Raw genomic sequence first — 24460 nt, 5'->3', positions numbered from 1 at the left:
TTCTATCATCTGGAAGTCTTCATGTGATAAAATTCCCCTTGATTCAGTATGAGAGAAATAAAGAATTTTATTCATGCATTGCATTGACATTTGCATAAAATTTGTAATCTGAAGAGCAGATTATTTTGTCCAATACATGACATGAATACAGAGTATCTGCTGAAAGGAATTAGTGAATCTCAAACTTGCTAGCAGAGAGTGTGACAGGAGCCTTTAATTATGTCTACTGTGTCTGCCACATATGCAATGAATATTGTGCAAGACAATTTTAGAGTGGCTACATTTATGATTGCAAACTGGAACACCAAAATGAGAAATGAGCATTATCCTTTGAAAAAAAAAAAGAACTGGTAGTGATTTCTCACAAATGATGTGCACTGCATTTGTGCTTTGGGAGGCAGTAATTTGGCATTAAAGAAAAAAAATGAGTATCTGTGCACCCCTGAAATTCGTGAAAATAAACCACTGCAAAATATATCATGTACGGTACTTGATAGAGGCTGCCACTGTAGTGATTGTTACAAGAACACAGATAAAAGGGTAAATTTATCTGCTTTTGTCCTCAAGGCGTGGTGTCCAGCTGCTCATTTGACCAGCTCCATGCGGCATCCACCCTGGGTGGCTACAATGCCTCGGTCAGGACCACGCCCCCTGTCTGTCACAAGTATGTCACTGCCGGGGCAGGACCATTCCTGGGATTCTTCTACGCCCTGGAGGTGAGACCCAAACTGACCTCACACTACCAAAAGTGTGTATTTCTGTGGGGTAGCCAAAAAGCGAAAGACCCTCCTAACATCAGAGTTCTTTTTGTTTTCCAACATCATATTAGAAAGCAAATTGTAAGTGTGTTAATACACTGCCCTGTGCAGGCGTTTTCTGATGTGCAGTAGCATGGCTGCATTTAGTTGTGTGTGAGGAGCAATAAAGTTGTAGTGCTGCTTTGTTTTCTTTCACTTGTTCAGCAGTTTTTTTTGTCAGTTCGTTATTTACTAATGACACCAGATATGCTAAGTTTCTGATTAAAAAAATGTCATATTTTTGTTCAGATGCTAAACTTATTGTTGTAGAATATCTGCTGTAATATGATTTGGAACATATCAGCTCAGCTAGCATGATTGATGTTTTTATGCCTCCGCAACGAAGTGGCCGGAGGCATTATGTTTTCGGGTCGTCCGTCCGTCCGTCCGTCCGTCCGTCCGTACGTCCGTACGTCCGTACGTCCGTCCGTCCCGTTTTGTTTTTGTCGATATCTCAAGAACCGTGTGGTGGTTTTACATCAAACTTGGTATGAGGGTATATCCTTGGGGGATAATACTTTGTGTGGATTTTAGGGTCACTGGGTCAAAGGTCAAAGGTCACAGGTTTATTTTGTGAAAAAAAAATTGAAATTTCATGTTTTTCTCCATATCTCGCAAATGGTTCAAGGTATCTTCATGGAACTTAGTATATATGCTTGTACCGATGGGCAGTGATTATCTAGGGAAGTTGGGGGTCATGGGTCAAAGGTCAGGGGGTCAAAGGTCAAGGTCAACTCCTCAAAATATCACTACTTTCCTTAAAATGCAATAGGCTAAAGGTTTTTTTTTTAAAACTTGATGTATGGCATGTATTACCCAATATATATTTTTTGGGAAGTTTCTTGCCAAAAGGTCAAAGGTCAAAAGGTAAAAGGTCAGTGAAAGTGCTAAATTGCACTTTTTCCTCCATATCTCGAAAGTAACTCAAGGTATCATCATGAAACTTACATATTTATGCATGTTCAACCTAACAGTGATTCTCTTTGGAACTGTGAGGTCAAAGGTCAAAGGCCAGGTTTAGATAATGCTATTTTCCCATTTGATACTGAAATTATACTTTTTCTCAATACCTTGAAAATTACTCAATGCATAAACTTATAAAAGGGTCAAAAGTCAAGTAAAAATCATCAGTTCCCCAAATACCTGCACTCTGACATTTTAATCATTCATCCAATTGAACCTAGTTCTAGGAAAGTGAACATTCAGCACATTTGTGTCAAACCTGTCATTTTAATATTTTGCCAATTGTGTGAAACTGTCATCACACATTGTCAAGACAGTGTACTATAGACCTATTGGGAGAACCATGCATTATGGCGGAGGCATATCAGTAGCCGTAGCGATATATCTAGTTCTGACATATTGTAAACATGTGTAATTGCGTTTTCATTTTGCATTGAAATGAAAGTCAAGTGATCATAGACTTAACATCATATTTTGAGTAACATCAGAGCTGCCAAGTTTTCTTAATTCTGCATGAGGTACTATTGAATGTCATGGCAAGGATATACCCCCCTCCCCATTTGAGAATCATTTTTGACAACTGAGATGCATACAACACATAAATATCTCCCTAATAGCTCTTTAGAATCTCCTTGCATTGAGTGATAACTTCTCTCATTCATTTTCTGATTTCCATAATCAGGGAAGTGCCCAGCCTCTCTTCTCTGACGTGGCCATGGCTGTAGCCAGCAAACTGAAGTCAGCAATATTCTCAGCAGCAAGGTCAGTTGAATGTCTTATGGAGAGTTCTAACTTGCATGGGATACCTGTAATGCTTCACTGGAACACTGAAGCATGTGATTGTCAAACTTTCATATTAACAAAGTTATCTTTGTGTTCGGCTTTAGCATGTTTTCCTTATCTTGCTTGTTTGTTTGTATGCTCAAGGAATTACAGCTGTATGTACATTCCTATGGATCATTTTTGCTGTGTTTGATCCGTTGCAGAACAATGTTTATTTGTGAATATGGGATTTCATCAAACCTGAGAGTATGTAATACTGTACTAAACGCTGATATCATGATCAGTTTGTGATTATGGATGTGTGCAGATATATATGTTGCAATATTTACCAGTTAGCATTTGATATTCTAAATGCAGTGGATAGAGTATGCCATACTTCAAATTCAGGAATATTAGGAGGAAAACTATATTCTGTGATTCTGTGATGAGATGATGACAGGCCATTCATTGGTGATTGGTTCTACCATCAACAATCCCCTGACATGAGTGAAACCTTTTCTCTAGGATGTCACCTGTTTGGTGCTAGTGCCAAATTTTAATTACTGGCAGCACATCTTATAGATGCCTTTAGGGAGCATTTCTATTCAACCCCAATGATATTTAATGCAGTAATTATCCCCCAATGTCCATTTTGTAGTCAAAATATGACATTGGCCTGATGCATACCAGATATTCTTTGCCCAAAAATTATTGGAAGCTGTTGTGACACTGAAATAAATGAATGGAGACTATTTTATCTTGTTACTGATAATCATCAGACCATATTCAGCTGGAATGTGGCAAGTGTTACTCATATTTCAACTTTTGTCAGCTTAATATAGAATCTTTGCCATGCTGTTGAAAGTTTTACAAGAGAGGCTGTATCCCATGAACATTGTCTTGCTGACATCTTTCCTTCACAGTGGATGGTTTGGTTTTGGTGGCAGCAAGCAGAATGCCGATGCACAGACAGGTTCCAAGCAGAAGCCTCGGGTAGAGCCAGCTATGTCTCTCCCTATCAGGTGAGCTGATCAGAGTCACATTTACTTTATACCAAACATGAAGATTTCTTACAGTGAAGCCAGTTCTGCTTCAAGTTCTTGTATTAAGAGTTTTCGAGCATAAGATTCTGACCAGACTTCTTGTTTTATGAATTGTACTTTTTGAACATGCTTTGTGCACATGCACCGTTTACAGTGGGGTGAACATGGTATTGCCATTTTGTAGTCAAATGGTTTGTAGTATTTTGTGTACAGATATTCTTTCTTGTCAGTGCAATGTTCCAACGTTGTTGAGTGATAGACATGTGTTTTCGAAAATTTGAAGGGTGAAGTAGGGGACTGCATATTTTGATTTCTGTTGTAAGTTTCCAGTGACAATCTTGTATGAGAGTAAAAAATTGCTGCATGTTGGCATCTTAGTAAGTTAAATTGATATTTTTGTGGGAATTGACATTGCTTTACGAGGATTTTGTGGACTTGTGTGTTGTGGATTCAGTTTTGATTACAAGCATTGTTCAGGGCTTAGCATCATTTATATATGATAGGGTGATGATGAATTGCAAACTAGGTTCCTGCAGATATATTAGGTAACTACATAATTTCAGACATTTTTTTCTTCTGCCTGAACAGTGAATATTACTGAGCTGTTGTCAAAGTAGACATTGCTTTGAAAAAAGAAATTTCCCTTCCTGATGCAGGTTTGGTCTGCCTGATGTCCGTCGCCATGGAGACAGTATAGTTCTGGCTCCTGGTCTCAGGTTAGCGGTGAGCACTGATAGCTTTGGCAGAGTGTCACTGGTTGACGTCATCCGGGGAGTGGCGGTCAGGATGTGGAAAGGTAAAAAGAGCAACAAATGTTTTACTTTTGCAAAATACTTGAGAGAAGAGAAAGTTATCTTTTAATCAAAAGGAATGAAACAAAATCAGTATAAACTGCACATACTGTGTGGAGCTGTTACATTAAGCATTAAACAAGCTGCAGCGTGAAAGTAATGACTTGGGCATTAATGTTAATCAATGTGATCTCCATTTCAATAGATGAGTTGCTGATCATTGCCTGCCTTCTTTTTATTTTTAATTTCATCTGAAGGTCTTTGTGCTCATGATGCTTGTACCTTCTACATTTATGTATGTGTTAATGAGTTTTCATGAAGCTGTGCTCTTCCTGAGGCTCCATTCTCAGTACACTGATGCCCTCCTTCACATTACCAGGTTACCGAGATGCCCAGTGTGGCTGGATACAAGTGGTGGAGGACATCCACCGGGACCATGGAGGGAAGAGAGCACGGGCCAGCGCAGGGAGCTCGCATGGACCCCGCGTGGCCCTCTTCCTGGTTATCTATGCACCCCGCAGGGGGATTATAGAAGTGTGGAACACGCAGCAAGGCCCCCGGGTGGCAGCCTTCAATGTGCCCAAGTCTTGCAGGTGAGGGAAGGACAGAGCGTAAACCATCTCAGAAAAATATTCCTTTACAAGATTAAATTTCCAACAGACCATAACCTTGAAATTTGATAGAACATCATTGTTCCATGAGAAAGAAAGAAGCAAAATCAATGCGAATATCCAACAAAATTGCAATTTGGATACACAAACACATTTTATGGCTAGATGAAACTGCATCTATTACAGAGAAATTTCGACACACTATCTCCTCCAACATTCTGCTACACCATGCATACATTTGCCCAGCTTGACGGATTGTATATATATCCCTCTCTCAGTTTGCATGAGCAATGTGTGGCTTGTCATTTTCACGATCACTATTTCAATTTTTTTTTTTAATGCTTAACCCGTTCAGGACGAGTCCTGAGTATACCTGGGCAAGTGTCTGTGGGAGATGCATATTGTAGCAAAATCAGCCCGTCCTCAGTGGGTTAAACATCATCATTCTCTTGGCATTGAAAAGAAAAGAAAAAATTAATATCTTATGTGTTCATGATTATTATTGTGTATTTGTTCCCCCAAACTCCTTAGGCTGCTGTATCCAGGCCATGGGGTCATGGGTCTCAACAGCCTCTCGTTTCAAGACTCGCGCACACGCCCCCACATGTTGCAGTGCTGCCTGCTGGAACCCAGCGGCCTCGTGAGAACCATCAATGTGCCGTTCCACCTGGCCCTGAGCGACAAGAACAGCAAGAGGGCGCACGACCTGCACCTCATCAAGAAGCTGTCCAGTCTGCTGCACCACAGGAGGTCACTGAAAGGTCAGGGGTCAATTCTCGTATGTCACTCAGGCGGCTTCGCTTGATGTGAGCAATGCATATTAAATCGTATTTGGCTTCTGAAATGATTAGACAGTTGATTAAAGAGGACTAGCTTTTACAAAGACAAGATGGACTTGTTTTATAATTAGGTGAAGTGGTTATTAAAATCATTCATTTGTCTTTTTAGTCATTGATTATGCATTATCAAACATACAACAAAAATAATGGAATAGAAGGGTAATTTGTCAAAAACATGGCTTAAAATTGAATATTAGTTTGTCTGTATGTCCAGTCTGAGTCTGTTGCTGTGACAATGTATCTTTGCATAGCAAATTGTTGTGATGAATTCCTTCATAAGATGGAAAAAGAATTTTGTTGAGAAACATCCAACATAAGATTTGTTTTTGTAATGAACATAGCTTAGGCAGTAAGTTGACATCAGTATCTTTATCTCTTGTCCACGCAGAACCCATTGTTGAACCGATTAGCAAAATACTGCAAGATCTCAAGTTGACAGCATACAAGCAACAGGTATGTGTAGGCCACTAACTGCTGGTTATTGAGGCAGTCTGGAAATAATCTTGTCTTGATCCACGCGACCTAGAAAACAAACAAAATGAGTTCAAACATCTTTCACGCATGGGCATCACTCTGAATAGAACCACAATTATTGCTTCAAAAGTTTTTAATACGGGAATCGTTTTTGTGCCAGTGACTGTATACAGTGTGTACAGTGCTAGGGGGTTTTCTGTGCCAATTAGCACTCAAAGCCCACTAGGTGCTGGTTCAGATTGGGACAAATGACTGCCTTTTCTAAGGTCCTTGGATTTTTACAGCACCTTTTAACAAATGTTACTTTGTAGATCTAGAGGAAGGCCACTGTCACTAGGCATATGTTTGCCTAATTGTCACACTTCATTATTGCTATTGCAATATCATTTTATTATTCTTATTCTTACCATTATTGTATAGTCTTATTTATACAGGGTAGTCGCTTCAGTGATGTCAGCACTTTTCTCTCAGTGGACCCTGTTCATATCAGAAACAGACATAAAACTACAGGTACACACACAAAAAAAAAAAGAGAAAAAATATGACAATTTTTTGTGATGGATTGATGGATGAGTTTACCATTTTCTTTCAAGGCCCTGGACAAAGCCCTGTCAGCCAAGGGCATGTCACCCGAGGAGCTCCTCCACATCGTCCGAGTCCTCATCATCCAGCTGTCGGGCCAGGAGCCCAGCAGCATGGACTACGAGAGCCGAAAGCTGCTCCAGTACTGCGGCTGCCAGGTCACACTGGTGGAGACCTACACCAGGATCCAGGGGCTCCAGAGGAGAAGTGGTGACACCGGAGGCGGGATGGAGGGCACTGAAGCTGATTCCACAGATAGGGGGCAGGAGACAGCCGGGGAGGGGCTGGACCAAGAGACAGTGGGCAGCGAGTCATCCCTTGAGGTGGGTGTGGGTCTCTCATTATCTGTCAGGAGCACCACCTGTGGGTCAAGCATTTTATCTCAGTCTTTTCATATGTTCGAATAGTCCTGTGAAAAATGTATGGTTGCTTTACAAGATTTACTTTTTTAAAGGCTGAAATCGTGAAAAAACTGCTGTTTTCATTGTGACCTATAAATGTCAATAGAATGAAATAATGATGGTTATATGATAATGACACTGGTCATGATGATAACAAAGGCATTCAATAGAAGCATTAATGTAATAGATGTATAAATTATACAAATGTCGTATTGATGTAATCTGGATTTAAAATTCTGTTCTTCACTTTACTTCCACTTTTCATGTCCTACTTCTGTGAATTCTTTGACGTTGTACTGTAGCGTTGTCACTAGAAAATGAGGAAAAAATTTTTCAATGTAGGATTATGCAAAAACTGTTAAGGTGCATTTTGGAATGAACATTTCTGTTCTTCATTGGTCATGTTTTTCTGTTTGGATGTCACATCTACTGTTACTGTAAGTACATGGCATATCTGTGGCTGCTTTTGCTATCTTTCAAAGGCCCTTGCCTCAGCGTTGAAGCAGGACCCCGCAGCTCTTGAGGCTCTCCTGAAAGAGGTCAGCTCCTACCTGTCGTCATCATCGTCCTCCTCCTCATCGGAAGCCAGGGTCCGCTTCACTGTGGACTACAGCATGGACCCCGCCACCTTCCTCAGCTGCTTCAAGACGGTCGTACGGAGACCGTCAGATGAGGGGGCTGGAGAGGAAGGGAAGAGACAAGGGGAGGAAGAGGAGGAGGAGGGCGGAGAGGAGATGGCGCCGACGGAAGAAGTGAAGATGAAGGTCACTTTCAAGGATAACCTTGCAGAAGAGAAGAAACTTGCCTTAGGTAGGCCAAACATTCTCATTGGAAATATGCCATCCAGTAGTAGAGCATGGAAAGTCTTCCTTTTTTTCTGTTGCTTCTTTATTAAGGTATAGACCGAGCAAGTTTAAAGTTAAAAAATAATCTGAATGTGCGAAAAGCACTTGCCTTTGGCAAGCTCAAGTCAAACCATGTTTTTGAATTTAGGACTAAGATATTGACTGAAATAGATTGGTGTAATTTGTCTTTCTTTGTCCTTACTTCATCCCCATTTGTTGCAGGAATGTATCTTTTTAGACCCTGTTTGGTAGACAGCAGTCCGGCCGCTACAATCTGCAAGATACTTCGAGATGCAGAGGTTGAAGCCTGTGAGTTGAGGGTAAGCCACTTCTTTTCCTCCTTTTTAAAAATGTCAATATAGTGGGTAGGGATTGTTTTGAAAGAAAGAATTTTCCCCAAACATGGTCATGATCAGCAGTACTATGGTATTACTGCAAAGATTTTGAAGGGGATGGCTAGTAACTGGTCAGTGGCAATCAGTGGGAATGCTGGGGGATGATTGTTCCAATCCTTGTGGGATTCATTTAAGAGTACATTATATATTTATTGTTGTGTGAAAATTATTTGCTTCAGAATGGTCTCATATTCAAGTAATGTGCAGTTTAATGTTTCCAGGTTAGCATGCCTGTACAGTGATGGGGCGATCGTTAATAGGCCGTGGTGAAATGTATCACATTTTTCATCATGGTAACATGAAACAGTAGCTTAACAGTTGACTTGTCGACTGTAGTGCTTATCATGTGCACATTACATGATGTGAATAAATGCATCTTGTTCATCTGTTCTCACGCAGATGCTTCTCCTACAAGTCTGGCTTCACAACGAGGCAGAGTTTCTGAAGAGTGCTCAAGTTGCCACTGCCAACCTTTGCCACCTGCTATCGGAGACCGCCACGCCCACCTCCCCTTTCCTTGCCCACCCTGGGGGTGCGGGGATGATGGCCCCAGCAGAGGTGGAGAGCATACACGGACTACTGCATGACACACAGCACGTGGGCGGGGCCGAGATGGCTGCCGTTGTCGTCAGAACGATGGTCGGGAATGCCGAGGGGAAGAAGGGGGAAACGGCAGCAGAGAGTCAGGTAAAATAATTTCTTTGCTCTGGATTCGTGTTTTTGGAACCCATCTGAAAGCATTGTGCAGGGCTTTACCTTTCTTTCATGATCTTCAACAATAAAGGAAAGACCCAATATAGTGTGTGCAATTTAGGCCTCCTCTGGCTTCCAACTTGTGACATAAGGATTTAATATTCATTGAGGAAGAACGAAGCTCAGCCAATTTCTGCAGAGGAGACCAGAAATCATAGAAAATGACACACTGCTTGCTTCTTCATAAAGCCTGTAAGCAGAAAGATGGATTGAGAGTCTACAAGTTCAAATTCTGTGTGTGAATGGTGGACAGTTTTGTGCATTTTTCCCAGATGAGAAATAACACTATGTTTTCTAATGTTCTTTTTCCACTGTGTCTATTTCAAATAGGACGCTACAGAACAAATGGAGGTCGATGAGAGTGAGGATGCCAGCCCCGTGACCACACCCAGTTCAGATCTGAGCCGTGATTGGGTGGATGTCAGCATGTGGGATGTCCTGATTGAACAGCTCCGAGACCTGATGGTGCTGAAGAGACTGACCCAGACCAAACTTAGCAAGGTGCGTCAGATGTTGCAGCTGATTTTTTTTTTCTTTCTGGAGCTAGTAACTGAGCTTTGATGTTCATCATCATCATCATCATCATCATCATCATCATCATCATCATCATCATCATCATCATCATCATCATCATCATCATCATTAACATCAACAGCAATAACAACAACAACAACAGCAACAACAGCAACAACAACAACACTATCTGCTGTAGCAGCAGCCATAACAACATCAGAGCGAGTAGCATTCATATTAGCAGTATTATCATGAACAACAACAACAACAACAGCAAAAATAGCAACACTATCTGCTGTAGCAGCAGCCATAACAACAACAACACTATCTGCTGTAGCAGCAGCCATAACAACATCAGTGTGAGTAACATTCATAGTAGCAGCATTACCAGCATCAACACCACCAACCGCCGTGACAGCAGGAGCAAGTAGAAAGGCTTACAAGTAGAGGAGAATAATGCTTTCTGTGTAGGATGATGGGCCAACTTTGAAAAAGTGCTAGCTAGATGCTCAATCACATCATCCCCCAGGTTACATTTGAAGGGTGGGGGGGGGGGGGGGAGAGAATGGAGGGGATACATAGAGGGTCACGTATATAGAGAGGCATCCACAATGTGTATTTTTATCATTCAGGGAAACTCAAAACTTGTCAATGTGCCACGTTCTGCTGATGTAACCATAGATGAATGCTGTCATCAAATACTGAAAACATGGATATTCTCATGCAATTAATTATTCATGTCGGACCACCTGAAGTGAACTGTAATGAGTTCAGTGTGCATGTTTTTTTTATGTGTGTGTGCAGGACACCATTGCCAAACTGCAGAGCAACTTCTCCAGGGGATGGAGCGTGGACGGCTCGCTGCCCCCCACAGAGATAGCGATGCCAAACATATCGGTCAAGGCCATCATGGAGGGAGGTAGAGGTGAGACAAACACACATCCCATGTTTAAAGGTGAAATCCACCATGAAAATTACTTTCATGTGAATAGAAAACTTGAAAATTTTGGGGAATAGGACAGTGACAGCTTGATCAAGTTCAAATAAAGACTGAGAAAGTTATGATTATTTAAAGTTGTCATTGATCAAGTATGAATTGGCAAATCTGTGATGTCACATTTGAGCTCACCCTCTCATTTGCTCTGTATTATAAGAGGTGAAATGTTCATTTACCCAGGGAATGACAAAAGATATTATTCCCTTTGCCCAAGTCGATATGGAATACTGTTAAAACCAGAAAATGTTCGCTTGCATTCTAATTTTGCAAATTTTGCGAGAGCGAAGATTGGCAAAATTAAAATGCACACTAAAGTTCTCGTCTACACAACTGCATTGAATGCCAGAGGCATTGCGACTGATTGACAAATTGCCCTACATCGACGTAAATGCCAGAGGCAATTTGTGAAAATTTCAGTGAAAGAGGTCATCGGCTCCAGTTCGCAAAAATGTCATGTTGTGAAAATATCTTGCTTTACAGTATATGCAAATGGCACGATACGTTGAACAGGCAAGTGCCAATGCATGTTACTCGCCCACCAGTGAGTATTTGTTACCCCAGGTGAAATCACATTTTATAATGCTGACACACGTATTCACAATGCCTTTTACGTTCTAGGTGTGTTTGCTGAGATTGTGGCCCGATGGGTGGCCCACTTCAGGGTCCCGCCCAGCTTCCTCTCCCAGTGTTCAGCCAGCAGCCGCATCCTGATCCTCAGCAGGGAATCCAGCCGGGTTGAGGAGCCGCGGACGCCGTCTCCAGTCCCCCAGCCGCAGACAGAGGAGGTGGTCGAGCCCACGGCGTTGGATAGGCTGCAAGGTAAGATTGAGGCGTGATACATCGAACTGACGGATCAAACGATTTCTAGGGCTGTCAGTTTGGCTGGAGTGAAGAGTTAGTAGAATGTCAGATTGAGTCAAAAGGTGCTTGAGCTTCTGATCATAGCAGAAGCTTCGTCAGAGGCAAAATGAGAAGCATACAGGGTAAGCAGACGCATGAACTACATACAACATGCGCTCTCTGGAAGGGGCTAGGGACAGAGAAGAAAAAAAAAACAGAAGGGGTAGGTTAGGTGTCAAGGCATGGAGCCAAACAAGGGAGGAGGGGATTTAGGCAAAGCAGTGAGCAAACAAAAGGGAGAGAATATTAAATCAAGGTTTTCAAATATCTTCTCATCATCACCCGTCATCTCTCAGTCTTGGGCGGGGTTCCAGCAGTTGTGGAATATTTGATAATTTGTGAAAAGGTCTTTTCCATTAGTTTCAGATTTGACATGGTAGTGTTTCAGTTTTCATTCTGGAGTTGGTCACAAATTTTTAGAATTATTCCAGGGTAGAAGTCGTGAAAGAGATGCAGAAATGTACTTGTTTCCACATGTCTTGTGTAGAAGAGATGAGGTGAAAGACAAACAAAGATAAGATTCAGGTGTGAGTTTCTTCAATTTCATTTCATTTCATTTCATTCAGAGATAAAATTACCCAAACATTTTCTCTATTAAGCTCATGTGAATGAGACATTAAGGAGAAAATCTTGTCCTGTAGATATAAATGAAGTCCTTTGTATATCTAACCCCTCGCCACACATGGCAAAAAGTTAACATTATGTAATTTCTCTTTCTCTTCAAGAAACGATGCAGACGCTGTGCTCACGATTTGTGCACAGTCTGGAGCATGATGTCCTCCAGGCTCACTGCACATGGGAGTATGTGGTGCAGTGGAACAAGAATCCTGAGGTGAGAGAGTGGGCAGTCGGGTGTGACAGGGCAGTTATTAGCCTCAAATCAGGAGAGATTCTATGAATTTGGGCTAGGAGATCAATGGGAACGCCAATATTTTTACTTTTATTTGTTTGTTTGTTTGTTTTTTCTCAGTGCTATTTTGTACCATGAAAGATTTGCTGACTGAAATAATGTTTAACATTTCAAATTCAAAATGCTGGCACTTCAAATCCTGTTTTATGATATTGTCATTCTATGTTGTTAAAAAGTAGTGAAAATCTTGATGTTCTCGCTTTTTTTTTTCTTTTTAAACAGGCTGACAAACTACATAGAAATTAAACATTAACTATCATTTGACGTCTTTGATTTCTCATTGACTTTTACTTTGAATTAACTGGGAAAAAGGATACTATTTTAGATACTGGTTTCTATCAAGGGATGTGATTTTTTTTTCAAATATTTGTTGTATTTTTGTACCAAGAAGTGGGATGCTACAAACTCATGGTGCCAGCTTACAAGGGGACAACTGAAATCTCCTGTTGGCCAAGTTACATGCAGCGACTTGCCTTGCCTGGAGACACACAATTTATATCAGAGCACACTGTCCATTGTACTTACCTGGAGAAAGAAAAATTGATAACAGAAATAACAGTTTTAGTGCATTGTGAAATGTGCTATGAAAGTCTGGGTGCAGTGAGGGAAAACACAATTTGTGTACTGATATTACCACTTGTTGCAAGATAATATTATTATGTAATGCTGTGAAATGGAGTAAGACTGTGTTAGGTGCAGAGTTGCGGCATCAGGGAAGAAAGAAGTTGAGTGTGGGGGAGGGAGCTTGATGTACATGTATTTAATTCCTCCTTTGCCATGCTGTTGGAGGTGTGTTTGGTAAGTGGTGATCCATCGAAAAAATACAACCCAATCAGACATGCAGGGGGATGACCAATCATGAACAGGTTGATCTTTATACAGTTATTGTTGGGGCTGAGAAGCTACTTGCAACCGTGGTTCAGTGGCTAAGACCACAGACTATCAATCACAAAGTCGCTGATTCAATCCCCTGGCTGCAGTGGTTGTGCCCCTAGACAAGGCACTGTATCCTCGTGGCATATTCCATTAGAGTGGATTTAGAACCATCTGTGTCATGGTTGCCTGCATGCATGCATTCAATGCTTCCTTAGTGGTCATGTGAAAACTAATTAATTCAGTGTAAGTAAATTCCATCTAATTTGCTGTGTTTGAAGTTAACAAAAATGTGAGTTAAATGCTGTTTTGTCCCCCAGGCTACTGGCTATCTCTCCTGTGGACTTCATCATTTACGATCAATACGGAATCCTGTCCTGCAACATGGTGAGTGCTGATTCATTTTTATGCCTCCGCCACGAAGTGGTGCCGGAGGCATTATGTTTTCGGGTTGTCCGTCCGTCCGTCCTTCCGTCCGTCCGTCCGTCCGTCCGTAATGAATTTTGTGGACAGGGTAACTATCAAAACCTTTTGAGGTATCCTAATGAAACTTGGCATGTATGTGTATTAGGGGGTGAAGTTGTGCCTATCAACTTTTGGGTACACATGCTCAAGGTCAAAGGTCAAAAGGTCAAGGTCAAATACATAGAATTTCACTATTTCCACCATATCTATGCAATACCAGAAGATATTTTCTTAAAACTTAGTGTATACATGTATTACCCAATTAAAATTCTCTGGGGAAAGTTTGAGTCATGAGGTCAAAGGTCAAAGGTCAAAATGTCAAGTATATATATCAAAACTTCACCTTTTTTCTCTGTACCTTGGAAATTGTTCAAGGTATCTTTATGGAACATAGTATATATACATGTACTGACTGGCAGTAATTATCTAGAGAATTATGGGTTCATGGGGTCAAAGGTCAGGGGTCAAAGGTCAAGGGCAACACTTCAAAATTGTACTATTTCCCCTCATGTTTATGCTATGCCAGCAGGATTTTTTTTTTTTTTTTACACTTGGTGTATGCATGTATAACCTAATAGAAATTCTCTGGAAAGTTTTTTTTTTTTCTTTTGTTTTTGCCTCAAAGGTCAAAGGTCAAAGATCAAGTGAAAGTGCTAAACTAAGTTTTTCCTCCATATTTCGGAAGTGGCTCAAGTTATCTTGAAACTTACTACATATGTATGCATGTTCTGCCTGACAGTGATTATCTTATAAATTTCAGGGTCAAAGGCCAGATGAAAATGGTAACAATTTACTATTCAATACAGAAATTGCACTTTTTTTCCATACCTTGAAAATTACTCAATGCATAAATGTATGAATGGGTCAAAGTCAAGTTAAAGTCCTTAAATTCCAAATACATGCTTTCCTATTCATCCAATTAAACCAGGTCAAGGAAGGTGAACATTCAATACATTTGTGACAAACTTGTCATTTTAATATTTTGCCAATTATGTGAAAATGTAATCACACATCGTCCACATGTACTATTTAGACCTATTAGGAGAATCATGCATTATGGCGGAGGCATACCAGTCGCCATAGCGACATTTCTAGTCCCATTTATTATCCCTTGTAAACTGCTTCTTGCTCCATCAAATTATAGTGACTTTTCATTAAAAAAAATAAGAAAGAAAAAGAAGAAAAGAGACTTGTGTATAGTGTCTATTTAATAAAAGGTGCAAAGTGTATGGTAATCAGTGGTGTATCCTTTATTTTGGTAAGAGAAACACGAGAGCGACTTTGCTAGTGTAAGTTTGTACTCTTTTTATCTTTGCTGTCAGTGTAACATGATAATGTGTAGGCAATAAAGTATTTTATAAAGAAATAAAATGGGGAAAAAAAAACCCATCATTGTAGTTGATGACAGGTCTCCATTTTTGCTGCTTCCTGCAGGCGTATCCAGCATGATGTGGCATACATTCATGGTGAAGAAGTTTTCGGGAGCAGCGTTCCTCATGGACAAAGTTGGCAAGGCGCCAAAGGACAGGCTGTGCAGAAGGGTATGGCTGCAGGGTCTTACTGCAGGGATGCTATGATAGTGTGTGATCGATTCTGATGGTGCTTGATTCTGTTACTGCACAATGAGATAGTCAACAAGCCAGTGCATTTCAGCATGTGCGCATGAACACAAAATGCTCATATTCACCTCAGGCGTATATGTCATTGTAGCTTTGCAGTGTTCTCAGATGGAATACTTCATCAGGTGTGACAGTAGTCCATCTTAGAATGAAAAACACAAAATGAATACAGGTAAATAGCAAGGAGGCATAGGTATTCAAAATCTGAAATTGATGCTCATTCATTCCCTCAGCTCTTGTAAACCTGAAAATAGTCACCAGTTTTTTATGACAATGTGTCTCTGTGTTTTATGATCGGGTAAGCTATTGAAAAACAATTCTTATGCTGAAGTAGTTGTTTGAATTGCAGGGATTGTTGCCATGATTTGAATTAAAAGCATTACTTTCTTTTGAATGATAGTCGCTGTACTTTAATGGGGTATGATGAAGCATGAAGATATATGTATATTATGGAGGTGTGAGCAGTACCACTCTGCAGAAAGGTGCTGATATTGTTGGGTTTGTTGGGTTTGCCAGAGCATGTGTACAGTGTACTGATGTGATGTGGTGATGGATGCAAGACAGTAGAGGTATAACATTATGTTATGTGACAAGGTCAGTTGGCTTGCGAAGATGTGGCATCTTACTGATGTTAGCTGCACAATTTTTGCATTCCCATCGACAGTTATAATTCAATCAAAGTTGAGTTCATCTAGCATAGCAGAAAATTCAGCGCTTATTTGTCAGATAATTATCATGTCAGATTTCTACACTAACTCTTGAATGTAAGCTCAGGTGTTTGGTGAGTGGAACGTTGTTGCTAGTGTTCACCATGAAAACTGTTCCCGTTCTTATCACAATCTGTTTTATGTATTGTCCTTTATTCAGGACGTCGGCCTGAGTGAAATGGCTCTGGGCAGGTTCCTGGGTCTGGCAACAGAACTTCTGGAGTGTATCTACCAGGTAGTCTTTTCATCTACTATCGTTCATTTAACTTGATTTGTGTCTTTGTTTTCTGTCTATGTAGTTTACAAAAATGAGTAACCAATCAACACACAGCCAGAAACCTGAATGTTTTGAGCAGATACATGTTTCATACTGGCCACTGTGAAAGGGACAATTTGATAATATGCAGGTGTCCCTTTTGACTACAAATGGAGTAGTGTGTGAAATGTGAGCTAAAAAAAGAAGAAGAAAAAAACAGTCATAAAGGGGTTCGTAATTTGTTGAACTTCTTATTCCTCTTTGTTTACTTCCACTTCTGGGCCCTATTTCATAAAAGGTTGATATGATTACAACTCTTGTTGGAACGGCAATTGCCATGGCAACGACAGGTATCCAGCTTCCTGATGGGCTGTTGCTATGGGAAGTTGTCATTCCAGCAAGAGTTGCCATCCTAACATCTTTTATGAAATGGGGCCCAGCCCTCTTTGTTTGCTTCCATTTGTGCCAATATAAAACAAAAGTTACAAATTCAGTCAAAGCCCAAGAAGATGTCATCAGGGAGATGGTATAGCATTGATGTCTAGATATATTTTGCAGGTTAAGGAAGTAGGCAATTGTGAAAGTCATTTGAATACGATGTGCATATCTATTGATATTGACGTTCCTTCAGAACAGAGTCCAAGAAAAGACTATCAGCTGAGTATCAATAACATTTATACTCATACACACATACTGTACAAAAACAAAATAACAAAACTAAAGTTAAACAAAACAACCCCACCCAAAAAAAAAAAAAAAAAAACCACACACAACAAAATTACAATTAAACTAAATGAAACTAACAAACACGACCTGTCTGCTTCCATTGCAGGTGGAACCAGAGTCCTCCCTCACCCCACTCTTTGAGACAGAGGACCTGTGGCAACACATACAGGGCCCCACCCCTCTGGTGGAGCTTGCAGTCAGCCAGACCCTCCCCTGCCACGCCCTGGTCGACGTCCACAAGCAGCTCTGCACCATCATGCATGGGGTCATGACCTTTGGCATGAAGTCGGTCAAGGTGAGAGGTTGCTTCTTACACGACCCTAGCAATGGCCTTTTTCATGCCTTTCTGTCCCCTAAGGGTGGATGGCATTATATTCTTGAGTTGTTTGTGTGTTTGTCCATCCATATGTCTGTCCACCCCAGAGATTGTCATGGCAATTTCAGAAAGAAAAAAAATTCTCGGTGGATATTCCAATAACTCTGCCAAGATTATGCAAGAGGAGGTGCAGATGCACAGGTTGAATTTGATTAGGGAAGTACCTTAAGGGGAAAAAAAAATGACAGATTACTCAACTGTGCAGAAAAATGATATTTTCCTCATATAAATTTAGTTAAGAATGTGCATTGGTCTTCGGTAGAGTTGAATGTGACAAATATTTTAATAGCAAGAAAATGCCTTATGTGAAGTAATTGGGTCAAAGGTGAAGAACAAGGGTCAATCAACCTTGATCACGATCATAATATGCAGCCATACCTTAAACTGGGCATGTCCAGTGTTAAATTTGGTTGGTAGGGAGGGACGTACTTACCATGTGAGTGTGCAATGATACAGAACAAGTGAGATGTGTTCTTTTTGCTGTTGCAGGTTTTACAATTGTTTGACTACAAGACCAAGAATGCATTCTTCAAGGCCCTGGGTACCATGTTTACCCCTTCCAGCCACGAGATTGACTTTGGATTGATCAAATCGAGGCAGGAGGTAAGCAGTCAGTTGTGAATTTGTAGGAATTGTTGTCTGTGCTTTTCCAACATTTAATTTTGACTTGTTTTTGTTTGTTTATTTGTTTCTTCATGAGAAGTGTAAGTATTGATTTAAGATATAACACTACAATGGGGAAAATTTAATGTGCAGCTAGAACACAGATGTTGTATGTTGAAGAGTGAGCCACATCTATTGTGCTTGTTTTGATATTTTATGCAGTTCTTGCAACGACTCGTGATGGCAGCTGTTTTCACCCTCCCTCCCAACCATCAGTCAGAAATGGAGGGTGATGCTTCCACCCCGGGAAGCACTGCCTCTTCTGCCTCCTCCTCAGTGTTGTCCGAGCGGAGGAGAAGTAGCACGGCGTCTGATGCGTCTGGGATCGCGGCCGGGGGGACGGTGCCCCTGGAGAACCCCAAGCGGCTGCCGAAGACCCACCCGGGACAGGTGTGGCCGGGCGTGGCCCTACAGTTAGCCCTGGCATTGCGGGTGGACAGCGACCTGGTGAAGAGACACCACGTCTGCCAGCTGTACAACAGCGGCTATGATACCATAGCACAGGAGGTAAGGAGAAATCGGAACCAATGAGTGGGACTGATGTTAAAGGATCACAGTTTGGTTTGATGAAGAATAGTGCATATTTGAAGACAGATATATCAATACTTCCTCACATCTAAAGTTGGATGTTGATTTGAATGGCTGTGATGTGTGCAATTCATGTTTTCTCTGTATCATAGAACTTGATTTTCATTGCAGCAAGTTATGTGTGTCTACATGTCCATGGATGACTTTTGAGGTTGGCCTCACACTAGAGATGAAAGGATCTTAAAATTTAACTCAATTTCAGCGTATGTGTCATCATTTGCTATTAAAGTATGTGCCATGCTATTGCACTTCATTAGCAAATCATTGGTAAGTATTTAATAATTGCACAGTAGTATCATTCCTAGCCATGCTCATAACCTCGTACAATGAGAACGTGGAATTCCATCAAGCTTTTGACTATCATTTCTCACCAGTAAAGGTACAATGTATTATAAAAGGTATTTCATTGCTGTGAATCTTGTCTGGTTAAGTTGATGCTTTAAATCAACCCTTGACCTCTCCTCTCCCCCCCCCCCCCCCCCCCCCCCTTTACAAAGCTCTTGGTGTCGGTCTCTGAGCAGACTGAAATGGCAGTGCAGCTGATCCACGTTGTTGGTCAGAGGCTTGCTCAGGAGATTGTCGTTGGAGCTGACTCTGTCAGCGTGGAGAGGCAGTCCCGACTGCCGCCTTCGCTTGTCACCTGGCTTAGGGCACTGGTGAGCACTTACCCATGATTTTCCATGTTGTTTACAATATTGGTATCTCACAGAGGTTGTAACCACACAGAGCACAGAGCTTCTACGCTCTTTGCTGATAGTCTGCAGGTGTGTAATCTGTATGATCTATTCAAGAATTTATCTTCCTGATTTCTTGCATGAGAAAGAAATGGAAAGGTATAGTCATTCATGTACAGTCATTACTATGAATATTTAGTATTATCTTCAGTATTGCATGCTTGTTTAAACTGCTAAAAGATCTTAAAATGATTGATATGGATAAGAAAAGCTTTATGTTATTTCATCTGGATATTTATTTGAAAATAAGAAATTGAAGAAAGAAATCATCAAGGCTATCATGTTTTTACAGGGAATAGATTAGTGGAGTCATATAAAACTTGCGGTACTTCCTGGTAAATCATGATTGCGTGCTATATTTTACTGTTGGTGACACAAAATTAGATGTATTTCAGCACTTATTAGACAGCTCTGCAACGCCAGTGTAAAGAGATATCTTAAAAGTGAATTAATGTGAACAAAGACAGTGACACTTGATGCTAATTGTTTTAATCCGGTGTTACCTCCTTCACCCTCTCCCTCCCCCGTCCCCCCCCCCCCCCCAGTCTAAGGAGCCCCTGCGCTGCCCTCACCCGCCCATCTCAGACACAGCCCACCTGGCCGGCCAAGCCGTGGGACTGCTACCCGACTCTCACCAGCAGTATCCCCTCGCTCTCCAACTCATCGAGGCTGTGGGGTCCCTGACGTAGGCCAAAAAATAAGGGGCTGTAGCACCGGTGGAGACCCTGCTGTGGGGAGGTCGTCATCAGGACTTGTAGGGAGGGCTGTTACAAACTGCTCTTTTACCCATTTAAAAGTGTGTATTTCTCGCAAGATGCCGTGTGGCTGCTTGCACGGATGGGAGATCCTCATTTGAATAATCTCTACTGGAGCCCCTTGGGAGGAGACGGGGCACACACCCCATGCAGTGGAGATGACGCAGATGTCACTGGGATGCCAATGAAGCCAGGAACCAGAGGATCAGGCATGAAAGCTGTAGAAGGGAACAAGTGGATTTACCTATGACTGCACACCCCACACTTTGTCTTGTACAATTCTTGCTGCCACACAGACAAGCTGGCTGTACTGGTACTTCAGGCTATGTAATGCAGGTGCTGTACATTACCAAGTCTCATAACCCATGTTTTGAAAATACTCCCTGTTTACGAGTTTTGAGGCACTCTCCTCTATTCTGCAGGGGTCAGAAGTGTCATTTATGATACTGGGAGACTAGTGCTAATTTTAGATATTATATAGAGACTAACAGATGAAACTTGCCAATAAATCACCAGTAAAGATGATGTTTAGCAGGAGAATAGTTTCCATTGTAAATGAAAATATCACTGAAATGACAAACAATATCACTTAATGTCGTTTGTGCGGGGACACTAATAGAATCTTTGCAACTCTTAGCAAGACATACTTCCTTCAGAAAAAAAAAAAAAATCTAATTCTCAGTGCATATGTTGTCAAGGATAAAGCACCTTACTTCACAGTACTCTTAATCAAAGAAAAGAGGAGAAGAGATGTTCTCATGTTGTGTGTGTTATGCTACTTGTCCTCATGGGACATTAGTCCAGTCTTGGACTAAATCTTTACTTCTCAAATAAACCACACATCTTGGTGCCTCGTAGTGGGCCAATCCGACACCGATTTTAGCAGCATTCAGATGCCATCATTGTTGTAGAACCTGGGAAGATTCAGCATGTCTCTATAGTGGTAAACTTGCTTCTTGCCTCATATAAGTTTCCACATTTGAAGCTTTCATGGTGCAGTTGAATCAGAGTTTATCAATTCGTGGGTAGTTCTTTTATCCAATCATCAACATATTCATGATTTCATGTTCTCACACACACACACACACACACACACACACACACACACACACACACACACACACACACACACACACACACACACACACACACACACAACACACACACACACACACACATTCACACATTGTAGAACAGACATGTCTGCGGCATGATCGGAGTGGGCCCTAGAGCAATTCTATGCACTAGAATCTCACTGCCATTAAAAAGCTTGTTTTTGCGTCCAGAATCATTTGTTACGAAACACTTGCTGAGATGTAATGGATCAGTGATTTATGAAGTATGTAAGGGGATCAAGTGTGTGCCATTGAAATGTGTGATACCGCTGTTGCTTCAGCTGGATCATATCCATGACGTTGAAATATTGCTTGAATATGTGCAAGGGGCTATTTGTTTATGTTGAAGAGTGCTTGCAAATGCATCCCTTCGCTATCATCAAACCTGTCACTGTAGACTAAATCACTGTATGGATTGTTGTCCCCAAGAAATTGATGACAGTTGTAACTGCCCTTGTGTGTGTAAGATGGGGAGGAATGTGGAGGAGGAATAGTTTTTGTAAGGAGGAACCATAATGTGCATAAATTACAGGATGTTTAAATTACCTAGCTTGATGTTGGCATATTTACCAAGATGACAATTATAGTTTTTATCCAATAACATAATCTAATAGTTCACATTTTATTTGATATCCAACTTTATTTACCAGCAATTAGAATTATGAGAAGAGAGCCATTTTCTAGCACTTTCTTCAATGAAAAAAGCACACCAACCATGCTCAATTACTGTGATGGTAGTGATGGTGTCAAATTATTCAGCATTAAAAGCCATGTTTTTTCTTCATGTATTTTCTGAAGAAACATTTTTTTTTTTAAAAATCTGTTTTCAATAGGTTATAGATGCATTTTGAGTGAACTGGTTTGAAGATGAAGAAGAAGAGCAATGTTGTCACAGCTGTGCATACATATCAAATCCCTTGCATGACTAGTAAGAGTCTCGGTTTAAATTATCCTGAAATGCACGTTTTTGATGAAGGAATGTAAATCTCAGATTAGCCCAGTTACAAGACACAGCTTTTCACAGAAATGGATTCAGGAGCTTGGTTCAGAGATGAGCAAAAAATTGTCAGATTTACTTCGAGGATTGACATCACCTGGGAAATGTTAGAAGAGATATAAGGAACCTTTTATCATATTAGGAACAATTGTATTTATTATCATGTCTCATTTCACATTGTAAACCTTAGCTATTGACATCGTGCAATAATTTATGTACAGCAACAGAGAATATACTGTTCATGGTTTTTCATGCCATTAAATGAAATTCCTCAATCACAGCAGAGTGCAGCTGCATTTCCTTTTCTTGCATTTTTCTTGCATTTGTACCTTAATTTTTGTGTGATTAAGTATCCCCAAAATGTGGTAATTTCACTTGTTTAAGGTCATATATATTGTAGCTGGTAAACGTAGTACTAAAATCAAGTACAAAAAATAATGCAGTGGCTTTATAGCATCCATATGCAATGTTAGCTTGTAATGCTGAAAAGTGTTGTACTGCATAGTTAGTACAGTTATTGTTTTCAGATATTCTCTCTTTAGAAAGTAATAACGATAAGGTTGGACTTCATATCAGTATTGTTTGGTACACTGTATTTGACTGATGATCCCCATAAACATCACAACTGCAGCCCTATGTTTATTCACAGCAAACTGTTAATGATTTTGTTATTCTTTATTGTTCGTATGCCTTTCAAGCAAAAGTGCTTCCATTTACGTTTGAATAATAATTTGATGTGTGTGTTTCAGTTGGTACTGCTGTTTCACCTGACTCGTGGCTTGCTCATCATCTGGGCATTTTAGAGCTCCTACCAACAGCCTGAAATCAGCTTTATTCACTTTGCTACATCTGTCATAAGTGCTTTGTCTTATTCTCATTACTTGCAACAAAGGTTAAAAGTGTTCCCACATAGACTCAGTTAGTGTGTAACTGCTCAGTGAGTGATCTTGCTTGATTTGAAACTCCTGTTTAATTTTGCATACAGGAAACAAAAATGGAAAATAAATGGTGCTATGACTGCTGTACTTTAAATTTATTAGGGGAACTTTGAATTGATGAGATCGAGGATGGACAATACTTAGATGGTGACTACTTAACATAATGAAGAGTGGCCTAAACACTATGTGCAGAGGTTTGAGGACTTGTGTGATTTAGGGATATTACTTGACATTAAGTTGCCTATCAAGCATTGGAAGAAAAAAACAAAAATCAAAGACGATGTGGGGAATTACATAATAAACTATTTGTTTCTCTTCAAGTTTGTGTGCTTATTTGCTTTACCCACGAAAATCAAATGCAGCCAAATGCTACCATGGCTTGCTTGCTTGCTTCATTTCATAATTACCACTTGATAGGAATGTTTAATACATAGAAATGCTTTGAAACAGATTTGAGCCAAGTCTTCACGTTTCAGTGTGAACCAAATTGAAATATATATGCATGTTTCTGAAAAGACAAAACGTACAACCGATACCGTAAAAAAAGAAAAAGAAAAAAGAAAAAAGCAACAACATACCTACATGGAGAGTAACAGAGTTTTTGAAAAACTCAAGACAATATTTCCGGTGTGAAGCAGACTTAGTAATCAATATTGGATATATACAGCATATCATTTGAAAATGGCCTTCCATGTAAAGGAGAGACCATACACAGTATCATCTCGTGGTTCGAAACCATTTCATGTTTAAAACAGTGTTTTCCAGGAAAAATTGTTTTCGTTTTGTAGCTACGAGCCCTCATGCATTACCACGGTATTTGTTTTGTTGCCTTTATTGTCCTTGCACTCTTTTGTGTACTGTCATTACAAATGAGACGCTGGGTGGAGAATCTTGTGGCACAATAGTTAATAAAAGAGTGCGGCTCGAACTAGGAGAGTACAGCCCAACGTTTGCACAGTATTAGCAAGGCAAGGAGGATACAAAAATCTTAAAGAATTTGTTGTATGGTGTCCTTCAATGAACTTTTGGCTTAAGGAATGAAATAGATAAGGTTCTTATTTTGAATACAGGT

At 40.5% G+C, this 24460-nt stretch overlaps 1 protein-coding gene across 1 annotated transcript in view; it reads left to right on the top strand.

The window, feature by feature from the left end:
- Nucleotides 1-21402, top strand: part of LOC139745214 (rab3 GTPase-activating protein non-catalytic subunit-like) — a 28031-nt gene extending 6629 nt beyond the window's left edge. The window contains exons 8-30 of the mRNA XM_071655623.1: nt 568-716; nt 2443-2522; nt 3446-3544; nt 4222-4361; nt 4736-4949; nt 5499-5728; nt 6195-6259; nt 6874-7185; nt 7746-8073; nt 8331-8428; nt 8903-9190; nt 9587-9757; nt 10574-10694; nt 11385-11585; nt 12392-12498; nt 13770-13836; nt 15349-15455; nt 16401-16475; nt 17329-17517; nt 18088-18201; nt 18424-18768; nt 19347-19505; nt 20129-21402. Coding sequence (XP_071511724.1) covers nt 568-716; nt 2443-2522; nt 3446-3544; nt 4222-4361; nt 4736-4949; nt 5499-5728; nt 6195-6259; nt 6874-7185; nt 7746-8073; nt 8331-8428; nt 8903-9190; nt 9587-9757; nt 10574-10694; nt 11385-11585; nt 12392-12498; nt 13770-13836; nt 15349-15455; nt 16401-16475; nt 17329-17517; nt 18088-18201; nt 18424-18768; nt 19347-19505; nt 20129-20272 — 3803 coding nt within the window. The 3' untranslated portion in view covers nt 20273-21402. The remainder of the gene's footprint in view (nt 1-567; nt 717-2442; nt 2523-3445; nt 3545-4221; nt 4362-4735; nt 4950-5498; nt 5729-6194; nt 6260-6873; nt 7186-7745; nt 8074-8330; nt 8429-8902; nt 9191-9586; nt 9758-10573; nt 10695-11384; nt 11586-12391; nt 12499-13769; nt 13837-15348; nt 15456-16400; nt 16476-17328; nt 17518-18087; nt 18202-18423; nt 18769-19346; nt 19506-20128) is intronic.
- The last annotated feature ends 3058 nt before the right edge of the window (nt 21403-24460 follow it).

Source organism: Diadema antillarum, unplaced genomic scaffold, assembly GCF_040938485.1.
Source record: "Diadema antillarum isolate AM-2024a unplaced genomic scaffold, OU_Dant_1.0 scf00000036, whole genome shotgun sequence".
In the NCBI taxonomy this organism is placed as follows: Eukaryota; Metazoa; Echinodermata; class Echinoidea; order Diadematoida; family Diadematidae; genus Diadema; species Diadema antillarum.
The sequence above is the reverse complement of the archived record's forward strand: the minus strand, read 5'-3'. Positions and strand labels throughout refer to the sequence as shown.